The 16,604-nt window shown below is 46.0% G+C and overlaps 1 protein-coding gene across 5 annotated transcripts in view; it reads left to right on the forward strand.

Annotated features, from left to right (window-relative positions):
• Positions 1 to 3,103: 3,103 nt before the first annotated feature.
• Positions 3,104 to 16,604, forward strand: part of CEP164 (centrosomal protein 164) — a 40,064-nt gene continuing 26,563 nt past the window's right edge. For 2 of the 5 annotated variants that reach the window (XM_081890802.1, XM_081890805.1), the window contains exons 1-11: positions 3,104 to 3,255; positions 3,596 to 3,707; positions 3,883 to 3,994; positions 5,036 to 5,249; positions 6,688 to 8,244; positions 10,507 to 10,659; positions 10,794 to 10,901; positions 12,076 to 12,153; positions 13,121 to 13,195; positions 14,138 to 14,239; positions 15,549 to 15,628. In XM_081890802.1, the coding sequence (XP_081746928.1) occupies positions 3,626 to 3,707; positions 3,883 to 3,994; positions 5,036 to 5,249; positions 6,688 to 8,244; positions 10,507 to 10,659; positions 10,794 to 10,901; positions 12,076 to 12,153; positions 13,121 to 13,195; positions 14,138 to 14,239; positions 15,549 to 15,628 (2,561 nt within the window). In that variant the 5' untranslated portion in view covers positions 3,104 to 3,255; positions 3,596 to 3,625. Of the gene's footprint in view, positions 3,256 to 3,300; positions 3,708 to 3,882; positions 3,995 to 5,035; positions 5,250 to 6,687; positions 8,245 to 10,506; positions 10,660 to 10,793; positions 10,902 to 12,075; positions 12,154 to 13,120; positions 13,196 to 14,137; positions 14,240 to 15,548; positions 15,629 to 16,604 lie in introns of those variants that run through there. The other 3 variants (XM_081890804.1, XM_081890806.1, XM_081890803.1) reach the window with 3 other exon arrangements.

A 16,604-nucleotide genomic window follows, 5' to 3' on the forward strand; every position in this document is an offset into this window, starting at 1 on the left:
CACCCGATCGGCTTGCTCTGCCGCTGGTTTGGGGGGGGCAAGCAGGGGGAAATGGCGGAGGTTATGCTGGGTGAAGATGGGCGCAATCAGCTTGATGTGGCCATCACCATTCCACTCACCAGGAATTCAAACACATACATAGGTGATTACACCCCTTTCTCAAATTCTCCTTAGTACCAGCAAAACTATATCCTCCAGATGGGATTCTTCTGGCATGAGTATTTCAACAGATGTTAAGAAGCCATGACTCTGCAGCACATGACATCTCAGTGGTAAGGATGGGGGAGATATTTGGTTTAGTTCTCATTTTAATGTGAACCTATCTCACTTGCACTTCTGGAAACTCAGTGCTTTTTTCAGGGGGTACTCAAGGGTACACAGTACCAGCACCTCTTTTTTGTTGTTAAAAAGTGTGCCACTTACTGTAACAACTTGTACTGGCACCTATTTTTCTAGAAAAGAAGCACTGCAGAAACTATATGGGAACTGAAACCCAGCCACCCTCTGAAATCTGCAGTTCTCTCTAACCAAAACAGACAGACGAAAGTGTGTATATTAAGGGGAAGTGTGCATTAAAATGTATTCATCAGTGAAAATAACATACTAAATTGCATTATATTAGGGTGAAGGTTCTTACGAAACAGCCCTGGGAAAACCGCATATAAAATGTGTATATTAGAATACATATGCATTAAAATGCTGGTGAGAATTCATGAGGACTCTTTAATGAAATGCAAATTGTTGGGGATAGGTGGCGAAAACTTAAGTCTGGGAAAATAAAGAGTGAGAAATCAAGTATAACTACAGCTTCTGTTTACTCACTGCTGCCATTTGGTGGCATAATAGTATAACTGCAGTCTCTTTCCAACAGGTTTAGAACAACCGATGAAATGTTACATCCCAAAATAACACAGGAAAATACCTGGTTCCACAAATCGCCTGTATTTCAGCTGAAAGCTTCTTTTGCACAGGTGCATTTGATAAGTACAAGCCACGTGACAGACGCCAGATGTTCTTGTTTTCGTTTTGATTATGTATTGTGTGGTTTTATATCGTGATTTTATCCTGTGAACTGCCCTGAGACCTGTTGGTATAGGACGGTATACAATTTTAAAATAAATAAATAATAAGAAATAAGCGATTCTAAGGTGTTCATTGTCCTCTTATATTAAAACCGTGCCCCCCCCCTTTGCCAAATCCATAGCCTGCATGTTTGTGACTCATATATTATGAGCTTCTGCAACCTTGTGCACTGTCTCTCTTTGTGGGATGCTCTCTTTGGCCCTCAGGGACTGTTGTAAGTCTGAGAGGATTCTGAGGGTTGAAGGTCAGAGAGAAATAATAATAATAATTTATTATTTGTACCCCACCCATCTGTCTGGGTTTCCCCAGCCACTCTGGGCGGCTTCCAACAAAGATTAAAAATACATTAAAATGTCACACATTAAAAGCTTCCCTAAACAGGGCTGCCTTCAGATGTCTTCTAAATGTCAGGTAGTTGTTTATCTCTTTGACATCTGATAGGAGGGCGTTCCACAGGGCAGGAGCCACTACCGAGAAGGCCCTCTGCCTGGTTCCCTGTAGCTTTGCTTCTCGCAATGAGGGAACCGCCAGAAGGCCCTCAGAAAGACTGAACGAATGAGAGGAGGTGGTAAAAAGAAGCCATCTGTGGAGAAGAGAGTAGCAGCTGCCTTCTGCACTCAGGCAGAGCATTTGTTCATCAGTGGTTCCGCTGCCAGAGTGTGCGGCAGAGCCCAAGACACCAAACACTTACACCCCAAGGTGTATGCAGAGTGATTCTGAATGCTCACCTTCGCCTAGCTCCATCCAACCCTCCTCTTTTTATTTATGTAGCACCATCTCTGTGTAGGGCATTTTGCAAAGAGAAGTTATGAGAGGCTGGCAACATACCGCGAGACAGCAGAGGAAGGGAGAAATGAAAGCAGCGTGTGGTAGGCAGGGGAAGAATTTGCAGTCAATCCAACTGCACACACTTTGCCTTCACTATGGTGATGGGGGTAGCCTGTGACCCTTGTCCAGGTGTTGGTCCAACCACAGCTGCCATCACCATCACCCATGCTGGAAGTCAGAGACCCATCACATCTTGAGGGCTACTGACTGCCCAGCCCTGGACCTACGTTATAGGGGCTCGGAGGGTGAGGGAAGAGAAGATCCAGGGGGAACAGAAGGGAAGTAGCATATGAGCCAATTCCTAGGGGCCAAGGGGGCTTCGGCTCCCCAATAAAATATTTAAAGGAGCTGGACCACCCCCTCCAAGTTGATGGGCACTGCCATTCAAGTGGAGTGCTTGCACAATGCCATGTGATCGACTATGCAGGGGCTTACCTGGGCCCCCGCAATATTTTATTCAAGTTGGCACCTCTGGGAAGTAGAAAATAGGCAGGGGTGAGGAATAGAATAGGAGAGGGGCCATTCTCTCCTGCCACACCCTTTGAGAGCCGCTGTTTAGGGAAGTTTTTAATGACTGATGTTTTAATGTATTTTTAATCTTTTGTTGGAAGCCGCCCAGAGTGGCTGGGAAAGCCCAGCCAGATGGGTGGGGTATAATTTTATTATCATTATTATTAGTTTCAGGAGCATGGAATATTTTGAGACAAACCGGGCATGTACCAAAGGGATGGGCTTCACTTTGAATCGGGATGGAACCAGACTGCAGGTGCTTAAAATAGAAATGGGGCGGGTCTCATTAGGCACTCTAATGAGGGGGCGGGCTAATGAGCCTAATTAGCCTTAGGGTTTGTTTTTAATTACGACCCGGCGCTGCTGCTGCTGCTTATGTGCCACAAGTCTCTGTACCAAGCAGAAGTAATAGGTGCCTCTTGTGATCTCTCGGCTGACGCTAATTAGCCGGGTAGGCCGCAGCTGCAATTACTACAAAGCTTGAATCAGCTCGGAAGAACGGAGGCACCTAATTAGCCCTGAACCAGATCTCCCTCCGTGGTGGAGGAGCAGCTTTTCTCCATCTCTCTCTCTCTCTCTCTGACGTCTCGCGGCGTCGCTTTGCTGGTCCAGAGACTACAACTCCCACAAGGCCCCGCAGCGATCGGCGGCCCTTCCCATGCTCCTTTTCGGCCAATGGAGCGCCGGGCGGCCTTGTTGCCAAGGTTGGATGCCGGAAGTGAATCCGGCCGGGCCGGCGCGGTGCAACTGCCCTGGGTAGCCATGGCAACCGCAGAGCCGCGCGGCTGGTTGCCTGGGCCCGGCGTTCGCGCTGAGGCCCCGCACCGGAGCGGGGTGAGGACGCGGCGGGGGCCGGCGGGCGGAGGGCGCTTCGTGGGGCGGGGAAGGCGCTGCAGGGCCGCTCTCGTAGGCGGCTCCTCTCCGTCCGCAGCGCGGGCGAAGGAGCTCGCCTCTGCCTGCTTTTCGTTCCTGGGCAGCCCGGCCATGAGGGCCCCCAAGCAGGCAGCGAGGATGAGGCTGAGGGTGGGCAGGCGGAGGCGGCCCCAGGGCCTTGCTAAGGCGGGAAGCAGGGCCGCTCCCTGACTAGTGGGCTCGGTGGGAGGGTGGCCCGCTTGCCCGCCTTCCTTGCGCTGGCAGACGGTGTCCTCCTTCCTTCCCGGGTGGTGCCTTGCAGGTGTAAGCAGACTCCGCTCCGGGGACGGCCATGGCTGGGCCTGCAATACGGATCGGCGACCAGCTCATTCTGGAAGAGGACTACGATGAAACCTACATCCCCAGCGAGCAAGGTGAGCGCCAGCAGTCTTCCCCTCAGGGGGCCCAGAGCACCTGGAGAGGGCCCTGTGGCTCCAGACAGGAGCAGGATGACGCACCTGCAGGTGGTGATGGAGGAGGGTGGGCCTAGGTAGCTCCTGAGGACAGCTATCAGCCTGGCCGGCCTGATGCTTCTTTTCTCTTCTGCAGAAATCAATGAGTTTGCTCGAGTGATTGGGATCGACCCGGAGGTCGAGCCAGAGCTGATGTGGCTGGCCCGAGAAGGCATTGTGGCCCCTTTGCCTGCTGAATGGAAACCTTGGTAAGGCAGAGGTGCCCTTCGAGCCATCCATCCCTATGCTGCTCTCTCCCCACCCCCCCGCTGCTGGCTCATCTCACACTCCACAGAGCCTGCTAAAGCAGGTGTGACTTGATCCAAGCTAATGTTAGGCTTGGAGTGGTGAGGAGCAATATTTATTTCAGCAGTGGAATTGAGGCCCAGCCTGTATATGTTGCAGAATGAGGTGGCAGAGCATGGGAGGAGGGTGTCATTTTTGTTCATGTTCATCTGTATCTCTGTGGCATAAAGACCCCCAAAGCCCACAATCTGTGAGTGTAAAAAAATAGTGTGTGTGCAAATAGTGTGTGTGCACCACAGAGCAAGGTTAAAACTTAGCCTGTTTCCTTCCTTTGGTAGGGTTTGGTGTTTTTTTTTAAGCAGTGAGACTTTATGTGAGGGGACAATCTGAAAAACACCAATCACCCCTCCCTGCTCTTTAAAGTACAGAGTACCATTCTGTTTAGTTGTTCTGCTTTGTGTAGACCCGATTTCACTCACAGACTACGCACAGGCTAACTGAGAATTAAAGCTGAGTTTCTACAGTTGTGATATGTTTCTATAATGTGCATCTGGGTGGTGGCTCAGGTAGGTGTTGGGAAGGGATGATGCTCAAATTTCTCCAATATGAGCTGTACTGATTACCCTAAGCCATGAGACCCTTTCAAACAAATCTGTTTTCTGGCTACATTTCTAGAGCATAATCCTTCCAAACACTGTACTAGCTGCTTTATATGTTCCTGATAACTGTGGGGAAAGTGTAATCACATCACATATTCTTCCTTGGGAAGAATAACCATTACACTCGGAGGCTCAAAGGCAACTGTTCACATCTAGCTTTTCTTACCATTTCACTTGCCTCTCACATAGGAAGGGCCGCTTCCAAACTATTAGTGGGTTTGGGGGGTCTTGACAGTCCCTTCAGATTAGGAAGGCAAGGATATTCTTGAGCCTGTGTATATGTATGCGTGCACACAACATGTATGCATGTATATGCGGCTGCTTAGATTCCATGTCCATCTTCAGCCAAGATATCACAGGGGACATCTATTACTTCAACTTTGCCAATGGTCAGTCAACGTGGGAACATCCATGTGATGAGCGCTACCGACAGCTTGTGATCCAGGAGAGGGAGAAGCTCCTGGATCAGGGAGGTCTCAAGAAGAAAGAGAAGAAGAAGAAAAAGGAGAAGAAAGAGAAGAAAGAGAAGAAAGAGAAAGACCTGCTGAAACATCCAGTTGTGAGTACCTTAGTTGGATACAGGGCCGGATGGAACTGGGTGTTAGAGGAAATGCAGACTTCTTGCATGTTTCCTGCTGTTCCTGCTTCTCTCCCATCCCTGTATCTTTTCTCTGTAATTGGTGCCTGTCCAAGTTAAAAGAGGGCCACTTTATTTCAGCACAAGAAGAGGGATTTAGTCTTTAAGTGTCATTATTATTAATTCTATTCCACTCTTCCTTAAAGGAGCTCAGGATGGTGTAGACACAACTTCTGCCTCCCCTTTACCCTCGCTGCAACCCCACATGGTAGATTAGGCTGAGATAAATTAACTGTCCCAAGGTCACACAGTGAGCTTCTTGGCTGAATGAGGATTTGAACCCAGGTACTAGTTGCCTGGACTATTGCAGTGCAGAGTGTGGCTTGTGAATTTGGCTAGAGAGTGGGCTTTACCTGTTGCAATCACACACAGCGAGTTACTTCTAAAGTAAGAAAATAACAAAGCTGTGTCTTATAGGAGGTACATAACTTAGATCAAAATGCTTCTTGTTCTAAGCTAACTATCTAATCTAGAGAAGGCAAGGGTAGCTATGCTTGCTCCTTTGTTTTCAGAGGACATTTCCAAGATGACCTCTCAACTTAAGGTTGTGAGAAAGAGATGGAAGTTGGGAGGAGGATGCAGCCTAAGACATATCAGTCTAAACTGATAGAGAGGTCAGCATAGAGATCAAAGGTACAGGGATAGTTTGGGAATCTGGAGGTCTTTTAATCTATCTGTTTTAGCCCTATGCAACCCCCTCCCTGCAAGCTGCGTTTCATCTAGACTTCAGGCACTATTTCAGCACAGGAAGTGTGGGTCAGTAGTCAAGGCCAGCTGCAAGGCAGCTGCTAAGGTAGCACTGCCACCCACCCTAATCAAAGCATGGCTTGTTTTGTCTGCATCTTTTCAAACATAGCTGAGCAAATAAATTGTTTTTGAGCTCAGGGCTCAACAGGGCACCTTTTTCTTAAGTTTCTGTCCTTGTGCAGCTCAGTGAATATGGCTATTAGGATCCTATCTGTATTTTTGTGTGTTTTCTGCCAGACATTCAGGGGTTAAGTCACATTTGACTACAGCATGTTTTCTCCCATAATCCACACTGTAGCAGTTGCATGTGGGGATCTCCTCCACCCCATCCTGGTTGGCCATTGCAGCTGATTGGGGAGTCTAGGTTGGAAACAACTAGGCTGTCAGTAAGAACAGCTGGTTTATGTGAAGGTCTCTGAAGACCAACCACATTTGGGGCAGCAGAAGTGCAGGGGGAGTATATGCAGGCAGAGTCATATTATTGGGAATCCTGCCATGGGTATTCCTACATGTAACTTGTCTTCCTTGGGACACTCTGTCCTAGGGAGAAAGACCGGCACCTGTACAAATTATACCAATCTGTAAGTCTGCTTAATGGCCTTTATCTGCTTAGGAGACGCAGTCAGAGCCGGGGATTCTTCCTTCAACATCCTTTTATAGAGTGTCATCCCCTGTCCTGTCATCAGGCCACGCAAGTCCTGAGCTGGAGCAGCAGGGCAGCTTCATGACAAAGAATGAACTCTTCCTGAAGAACCGCAAAGGAAAGGCTTCAGGGATGTCTCCTGATCCAAGTGACCCACCCCGGCTGCACTCGGGTCCTGTCCCTAGTAAGCTGCAACCTATTCTGCCAGCAAAGTCAACCCCACGGACTCGCCAGATCCTGGCAGACGTGGAGAAGATTCTTGGAAGAGCTTCATCTTCTAGCAAACCAGATCAGTCATGCCAAGATGTGACAGCAGAAATCAGAAGTACAGCTGCTTGTGTTTTTTCAGATTCAGAACCTGATTTAGATGGCTCCAAGATTGCTGTGCCACTTTTCCAAGCACTGAAGGAACCCACTGATGATGGGACTGTGCTAGCCCTGGAGACACCGAAGGTGAGAACCCTGTTCTTCGAGGGTGAAAATCTAGGCAAGGACCAAGAGAATAGTTACATGGAGGAAGGTGGCCTCTGCGAGTCACCTGATTCTTCACCCGGAGAGCGGGTGATGGGGCCTTTCAGCTGCATAGGACGGGACAGAGGATTCTTGCATACAATTGAAAGGGAAATTCAGCGGTTTCCTCCTGCTGCTGTTTCCCTTGTGTTGGCTGGTGAGACATACGAGCCCAACATCATGGAAGAAGGTGACATCCATTCTTTGCAGAATGACCCGAGGCCTTTCTCTAAAGTGAAGGAGAGCAGAAAGGGAAGGAAATTCCAAGAGCAGTGCCATGCCACAGAGCTCAGCATGAGTGGAAGAGGGGGCACCCAGCAGCAGACTTCTGCCTTTGGGCTGGGAGTAGGGACTGGAACAGGTGGGGAAGCTAGTCCTCTGTTGGCTGCTGCAGGTTTGTCAGTTCAGCTCAGGGGTGAAAGGAGACATGGTGAGCGGCTGCACTCTGGTGGTGGTGGCAGCGGTGGCGGCAGCGTGACAAGCAGCTTGGCTGACCATCTTGATTCTGAGATCTTGGGAGAAGTTGACAACTTCTCCTGGGACCTACAGAGCACTCATGGATCTGACCGCCCCATGGGCCTTCTGGCTGTTGCCAAAAGAACTTTCCTGGAAGCTTCCCATACCCAACCACAGAGCATCCCTAATGACCGTTCAGAAAGCGAGTGCTACACAGAGGATCAGAAGTTTTATCGGCATATGGTCCATATGGTGAAGAGGTCCAGAGGAGCAGAGCTGGTTGTACCTGAACCACTCAAGCAACAGCAAAGTGGCTCTGAAGAGTTTGTCACTGGCCTGAACATGGAGCTTTACGTTCCTCAGGAAGGGGCTGCGGAAGTGGAGATGAGGCCTAGGCCAGGAGCTGCAGTCTTTAAGGCAGGGGTACTCCAGAGTCCAGTCGAGAGTCAGGTGTTCTTCATTCAAAATAGGCAGGCAGAAGGAGAGCAAGTGCAGAGCAGAACACTGGCAAAGAAAGACAGCTGGCCTGAGCTTACACCAGGAGGAGATGGAGGTGAAGAGGTAGGCAGTTTAGATTATACGTGTTTATTTTATAGTATCTCTGCTCTTCTGTGGAGCTGAGGATGCTGCATATGGAGCCCCCACTCCCTTTAGTCCTTCCATCAACACTGCAAGGTTGTTAGGCTGAGACAGAGTGATCAGAAGTAATCCACTAGGTTTTGTGGCTGAGTAGAGATCTGGATCCTGGTCTCTAAAGGCCGCTGCAAGGTCTTTCCCTGGTATTGACCCAATACTCAGTGGCATAGCGTGAGTTGTCAGCACCCGGGGCAAGGCAAGTAATTTGCGCCCCCTAACCCGTGGATTTGCGCCCCCTAACCCTAACCCCCAGATGTTGCGCCCGGCCCCCCCCTGCACCCCCCACGCTACGCCACTGCCAATACTGACACTTGATGGTTGCTCATCTTGCCAGTCCTTGGGAGACTGTGGATAAAGAGATAAACCTATCCCACTTATAAAAGAATAACAACTGAAATAGTTGAGTAAATTAATATTTGTTTATATTATCCTACTGTTCCTCTCATAGGAGCCCAGGGAGACAGTTTATTTAGGCAGTTTTCAACAACATAAATTCACTAAATTGTCAGGGAGGGAGTGACTCCTCTCCTCCCCCTGCACTATTCCCAAAGCTGCTGTGAAGTGTTGTGGGAAACCCCCAAAACAGCTTTGGGGAAGAGCAGAGGGGAGAGAGCCTGCAAAGGTTCCAAAGCTGCCTTCAACGAGAAATCATTTTGCTGCCAGAACATTCTCATTAGTGCTACTGCATTGAGTACAATCCTTAATAATAGTCTCATATAAAATCTGATGGGAAGTTTAGGATGGGTGAAGGAATGGTTAATGGTTATTGTGTGACAGTTGTTGAGTAGAATTGCAAGGAATCTGCTTACCCAGGTCTCCTCTGGTGTCTTAAGGTTGCACCTTTTCCCATCCTTGGGTTTCCCACATAATTCCTAGTCATTGCATCTGAGGAGCACCTGAAAATAATCTTGTGGCTACCCAGTTGCATTCATGCACCACAAGGCTAGTGTGTTATCTAACTAGTGTGTTTATTTGAACACCTCTGGGGGAGCCAACCTGTACTGGTGAAGACAGGCCCTTTTTGTAGTGGGACTTCCTCCAGTCGAGTCCCATTGGAGCATATAGGCAGAAAGAAGTCATGTGCCTATAGTTTCCCATCACATGCATGGCATCGGTAGGCAGCACAGGCTGGTCTGCAGCTTTCTCCCCTCACAGAGCTGATTGGTGGACTTTATGCATCTTGCTCAGAGGTTTGTTTGTCGTTCTCACAGTGCTGTGATGTAAATTTGATTTACTGTTGTTGTGGTTTGATTTTTTTCAGATTATTCTGCCTTGTTTTGTGTCATGTATTTTAACGCTGCACTCTACTCTGGGATTGACCATAATACAGGATGAATTATAAATCTCCTCAATAAAAAAAGTTCCTGTGTTTTTAGTTGTCTGCCTGGTATAAACTTACAGAATAAATAAGTGGAAGGGTTAGCCGTTTTGTTTCAGTTCTTTCAGAAGTGAACTGAATATCTTGTGGTGGCCAAGGGTGCCATCTTCTGCAGGTGGTTGATGTAGCCTTCTAAGGTATCTGTAGCATTTGCCAACTGCTGATTCCTCTAAGCTTGTAGACAATCCCTTTACATGCTGCAAATAAATAGATGCTGCACAGTCTGGCTGTGTTGCTTGGGCATGTCGTTTTAATGTGGAAATGGAGATAGATGCCTCCCTGTTGCATTGCTTATTAGTTCCTGAAAGAGCATTTGGCATTTGAGTGAACCAACCTGATTTGACCATTGGGTTTCATTCTCATCTTATTTCAAGGGACAACTGTCCTGCAGTTTTTTCAGACAGGTGTAGTTTTTTGTTTTGTTTTTTAGACCTTAACACAGAACCTGGGTCTCCAGTTGTTGTCGGACTGCAGCTCCCATCATCCATGGTCACTGGTCCTGCTAGCCAGGGATGATGGGAATTGTAGTCCAACAACAGCTGGAGACCCAGGTTTGAGTAACACTGCTAACGCAAGCCACACACTTCTGTGCGTGTGTTGTTGTCCCCTCCTCAAAATGAGATCAGCTCATGCTGACACTTCAAACTTCAGTCTGTTGTGATCCAGGAAAGCAGTTCTGTTATTGAGGTGGGAGGTAGAGAAAGAGCGCGTAAGAAGCCATGCCAGGCTGCTGTTGAACTTCTAGCATAGTCATAGACAGCTTCTGCTTACCTTGTTACTGTGTCTTCCCCCTCCCTGAAATCTTCCAGTCTCCAGGACCTATACTAGCCCCTGTCCAGTCTCCCCTGGGGAGCCTTGCTCCATTACGTGGGTTTGTGGATGCTCCAGTCAGTGCACCCTGCAACTTACACAATACAAATGGGAGAAGTGCCGTGGAACCGAAAGCACCAGCACATACAATGGTAAACAACTAAAATCTGGCTCATGTGGGTGTGCTTATGAACATGCAAAGTTGTTTGTGTGGCTTTTTGCCTCTTTTGCTTTGCATTATCTACTTAATGTCCTTCTGATGTATGCATGTTTTTGTCTCTTAAAGCTTGGCAATTGCAAGAAAAGTCTCTTTCAATCTGTGGACGAAGAAGAGGAAGCATCCTTAAACCAGCTGACTCCTAATGGGGCAGAAAAGGAAGATTGCAGCAATGAGGTAGTAGTGCTTGATAAACAGAGTTGCTCTATGAGATGGGGATGGAGGGCTGTGCGTATTCCTTTCTTATCTGATAAATGGTGGACACATTGGAACATACAAAGCTGCCTTTATACCAAGTCAGATCATCTATCTCAGTACTGCCCTCACCGATCACTTGCAGCTCTCCAGGGTTTCAAATGGGGCATGTTCTGTACCCCACTGGAAATGCCATTGGGGATTGAACCCGAGTCCTCATGCAAAGAAGATTATCCGCCACTCAACTATGATGCTTGTCCATTTCAAGTCTCCTGGCTTCCCTGCACAGAAAGAAACACAAGAGTTGGTGCAATGCCTATTTTACTGCATGCTTCTAAGTGGAACGCGCAGCAGGACAGATAGGTCTTTGTATAAGTGGTGATTCTTGCAGTTTTTTTTATAATAATATTTTATTAAGTTTTAAAAATAACAACAAACAGAAAAGAGAGAAAAAACAAAAAAGCACAAAATACAAAGTTACAAAATACAAAAATACAAACATTTAACATAAGTAAAAAGCAAAAGAGCAAAAAGCACAGAGGGGAAAAAAAGAACAAAAATCCCTCTTTTTAATTTCTCATCTTTGATTCACTTATTTTCCTGACTTCCTCACGCCTCCCTTTTTTGTATCCCTTTTAAGAGTTTGTTCAGCAAATTCATATCCAATTAATTTATCTGTTATCAATCCAATCTTATTTTTTACCTAGTTGCTAGAACCCCTTCAGTTCATTTCAATGTCATCAACATTCAAAAATTTTGCAATGTTTCTGTAAATAAATTTTAAATTTCCTCCAATCTTCTTCCACCAACTCTTCTCCCTGGTCTTGGATTCTGCCAGATTCTTGCAGTTTTAAATTCTTCGCAGAAGGGCGCAACTCTTGATACAGTAATCAGACTCTGGCTTCATTATGCCCATGTACCTGTGGGCTCACCAGCCTTGAGAAGGGGCCAATTTGCGCATATAAATCCAAATCCACACTCTAGTTCTTCTAGCCCTGGTTCCCCCCAAAGATCCCTACACTACATTGCTTGTGGTTAGGGTGAGGGAGCAGATTGGGACCCTCTCTTGTTGCCTTCTTTGTCCCCAGTGTCAGTTCTTCAAGTATGGCTTTGGATGCACAGCTGAACATTTCTCTGCTCCTTGTTGCATGTCCAGAGTCCTCGTGGGACAGGTGGGCTTCTCAAGAACCTGCATATGGATGTTAGTGCCCTTGGTGCCAGCTTTGACAATGAGGTATGTACTTGGGTGGATTTGATTTAAATCAAATTGATTTAAATCACTAGTCAGTAAGACTTGATTTAAATCATTTTTTGTACAGAAAGACTCATTCTTGCTGGTATAATATTAGTATTTACAACGAGATGAAGATTTCATTTTTGGAATAATGAATTTTCAGAGTAGTTTTTACAGTTATAATTATGAAATTATTGTGAGGTTTAATAAGTTAACTGTTTATATTTGGACAACTTTTCTGCTGTACTTTATTGAAAGGAGAAAAATAATTATTTCCTTAATAACAATTTAAACAATTTATTTAACTAAATCAAAAATAATATAGCATATGTATCCATGTTTGTTAGCTGATGTGATTAAATTATTTTTTTAAAAAATGAAAACCTTAGACTGAGTTTTAGCACACATTAAAAACTTAAAACAATTCCTTATTTCCTAATGAATAGCCTTTGGACTATAATGTAACTTAAATAGAAAACTATCTGTAGAAAGATTTTTCCTCCAAATGCATTTTATTTTAAAAATCTGATTTTATTTTAAAAAATATAGATCATTGATTTTTATCCACCCTGCTTTTTGGATAGTTTCCTGGTAATGGGGGCTTAAAGTTCCTGCTTCCTAATAAAAGCCAATCCTCAGATCATCTTTAAAAGAGGCGCAGCATTTGGGGTATAGTAAACATATCAGCCCCAAATGCCATGGATGTGATGTTGGATGACCAAGAGAGAAATTCCCTAGGATAAATCTGGCAGGGTTTGAGGAACAATTTGATATCTCAGATATTTTTGTTGCTACATTGGTGATTTGTGTATTTTTGTGTGTTAAAATATTCAAGGCATTCACCTTAGAATGCTGTGGGTCAGTCACTCCTCCCTTGTAGCATTTTTCCTCACTTTTTTTAGTTTGCTTTCCAGTCAATCAGAGTGTGCAAAGCTGGTGATGGGTGTGTGTCCCTTTGCTTTTGAAGGTTTCTGAAGGCAGCAATCCAATGAAGGAATGGCAGGTTTCTGACCACTTGGACCCTGAGCCGCATAGCATTGTGGTGAGTCTGCCATTAACATGGGTAGTAAGAGAGTAGGAAGAAGAAATAGAAACTTCTTTGAAAAAATAAGATGGGAGTTCTTGGTGAGCGCATAACTCTTGGGCTGGTCCTTTTAAGGACTTTCTTACCAACTCTCCTGATCTGCTTTTGTGTGGATGAAGTTCCAAGTACCATTGCACCTTGCTTTGTACCCAGTATCAATATCATTGCTGGTTTCAGGTCCAAAGCCCTGGTCTCTTGGCCTAGAAGAGGGTCTGGAATAACTAATGGGGCCACACACTCTCCCACCCCACCCACACCCCAAGTTTGTTAGCCTTGGTTGTCCGGGTAGATGACTTCTACCATCTCCACCCCCAAACTAGGTCTGATCCAGACAGTGAATATCAACAGCACTGCTTGGAGTTGACCGGTCTTCACGCCATTTCCCCCCAAGAATAGCACATTCAAGACTGGCTGATAGCTCATCTCAGGCTGAGATATCTAAACCAGATTTCTTCAACAGAAGCCTCACTGCTGCCATCTTCAGAGCAGACAGAACCACTCCATTCCTTAAGGAGACATTGGTAACCTCCAAAGTCCCTATGCCCCTGTTCTGACATATTTAAGTGGATTAAGATGAGTCACTATCTGCTCCCCCAGTCACAGATCACCCCCCCCCTTGCACACCACCATGTTCAAGTCAGAGGATCAGATCTCAAGTCCTGCACTGTGTATCGGTCCAGTGTTCATTTGAGACAGGGTGTCATGTTTGTCACAGAGGCCTTGGTCGTGAGCTGCTCCAGAGAAGGTAGCCTCAGCCTGAGTGCTCGGGACCCCCAGGGCTATCAGCCTGAGGATCCTCAGCCCCATATTCAACACTACCTTTGAGAGCTCAAGCAGGGAAGCCTCTTGGAATGCCAATCTCTCCTTATCCCTTTGTTTCTTGGGGGCTTTGGTTCCCAGAGCCCAAGCTTTGAAAACGTCATGGATGTGTTGCCTCCAGTCCTGGGAACTCCAAAGTTTGCAGTGAGCAGAGCCATGGTTGAAAGCACTTGGAAGGAACAGGTAAGTGGCATTGTGGAGCTGCATGGGCTCCTCTTCGAACATGTTGTCTTGGAGTTTGCTCCTACAGCCGACTTGCTAGGAGAATGAAAAGTAATGTATGAAGAAAAGGGGGCAGGTCTCATAGAGATTAAAGCTGGAACAAATGTCCACTTTTAACAGGCAGTGCTCCCAACCACCCTAAAGTTGTGAGCCTGTCTCAGAAGTCTTGCTATATACTCCTGCTTATCCAGCAGGTCATTTCCAGGTATGCAGAAAACTGCTGGTGAGGAGCCACACAGACATATGATGTGCCTATTCTCATAAGTCGGTGGTTGAAACTTGGATTGCAGAAGCTCATGATTCTAGGATAGAAAAGGAGTGAAGGAATGAGGTGTCCTATACATGCTGCTCAGCTGCTCAGCGTTTAGAGCATGCCCTACAGGGATTGGCTGTGCCATGGAGTTCCTGATTACGCACAATCAATACTAGTGGTAACTTGCCGCAACCCTTGCTTGCCAAGAGTCACCAGAAGAGTACTTTTGCTGTTGTCTTTGCAGCCACATTTTTAGCTTCCCATATATGGCAGCAGGTGGGTGTGATTTTGGAGAAAATGGCCTTGTAGGCCAGATTAGAAACCCCATTAAGCCTGATTTTTACCAGTGGGCTGAAGGTTCCCCATCATTGTATGTGAATAATAAAAAACTAGTATCCTTCCTTTTTGCATCTTATTGTTGCTGTATCGTTTTCCCTGGCGCTTTGGAGCAGAGAGGACCATGTAGGTTGGGGGCTATTTGGAGTGCAGGCATTGTGTTATGGCTGGGGAAAGAGATTGCAATGGGATATCCATACAGAAGCTGGGGGCACATCTGCAGACCCTTAGCCTTGTGTTTCTGGCTTCTCATCCTTGCTTCTGCAGTCTCTGCATTGCCTTATTGCACATTTCATGGAGTCTGTTGCATCACAGCAATTGTTTGTGTGTGTGAAAGCACCCACTATTGAATCAGCCAGCCAAGTGGTGTGTTAGGTCTCTTGTGGGGTAGTCATTGCTGGTGTGCTTACCATCTTCCCAAATTCATTCATTCTTTCTAACACACAGTCAGTCATTCTCTCTAGACACAGATAGCCTGATCCAGTGAAATAATCCTGTCCCATGGAAGACAGTAGCTGTAAGCTTCACCATCTTGTCTATACTCTGGAACTGTCTTTCAGCAACACTTATTGTAGGCTCAGCTCAGAAGGATCAATTCTGTTCATGACTGGCTGTCTCCACCTTCCATTGAAATGGCAGTATTGTGGCAAACCCTTCTTTCTGTTTTTATCTTTCTGGTAGACTAATGACTGGTCAGGACAGGAGAAGGACCAAAGCAGAGGCAGCCTAGCAGAGGACAGAAGCCAAGGATCAGCTAAGAGGTACAGCTCTTTTGCAACACTTCTCACACATTCCACACAGTATTGTCACAAAGCAGCCAGCTGTCAAAATCCCTGCTTCTCAGGGGCACATTCTTGCTTTATTTCCTCATTCATTCTCTCCCTCTGCAGAATCCCTTTTGTGTCTTGACAGCAGGTTTTGCTCTGTTCAGGGTGGGATGTGCTTTTTACATAGAAAGGCCCTAGGTTTGTCAGTTAAGCAACACCCCCCTTCCCTCTGTTACAGATGCCACATTAAGGAGGCAGAGAAATAACCTCCCCTCCATATCTGCACACCGAAATTTAGGATCCAGGGATCAACCCCAGGCATAAGTTTAGTTGGACCTGTTAGTAATGGCCTTTAATTTCAGTGGTTCTACTCTTAAGTGCAACCCCATGTTTCCTTTACTTAATAAAATTAGTTGAACATTACAGAAGAGGATAAATGAGGTTTGTCAGTAGCATAAGAACATAGCAAATTTGATTACTTGTATTTGGTTATACGTTGTTCTTATATTCAACTAATAAAATATTCCCCCCCCCCAAAAAAGTAGCAAAATACAAAAGGCATTACAGATTTAAAGTATTGATACAGAGTTGAGGTACAATTCTTAATTACCTGCCTGCAAGCTGTAAGCTTCTTAGAAGGAACTGAATAGATGTTCAAAGGAAAGGGTGTTTATACTAAATTTCGATTTAAAGAATATACATTTACAGTATGTTATAAATTACCAGCTACAACAATTACTGGAGGAAAACAAACTATTCTAAATTATTTCAAGATGATAAATTCCACATGATATCCAGATATTGGAAAGAAATACATTAAATCCCAGTATCTGGATAACGTACATTGGGTTGTCTCCAACTAAGTTTAAAAAAATGGTGATATGCATAATTAGTGCTGCATGGCAATGGCTCCCCTCTTGGGGCTCCCTCCCTGTGGTTTCCAGGCACCCAGTAGTGATCACCCCCCCCC

This window comes from Podarcis melisellensis (assembly GCF_964234715.1).
Source record: "Podarcis melisellensis genome assembly, chromosome: 15".
Taxonomy (NCBI): domain Eukaryota; kingdom Metazoa; phylum Chordata; class Lepidosauria; order Squamata; family Lacertidae; genus Podarcis; species Podarcis melisellensis.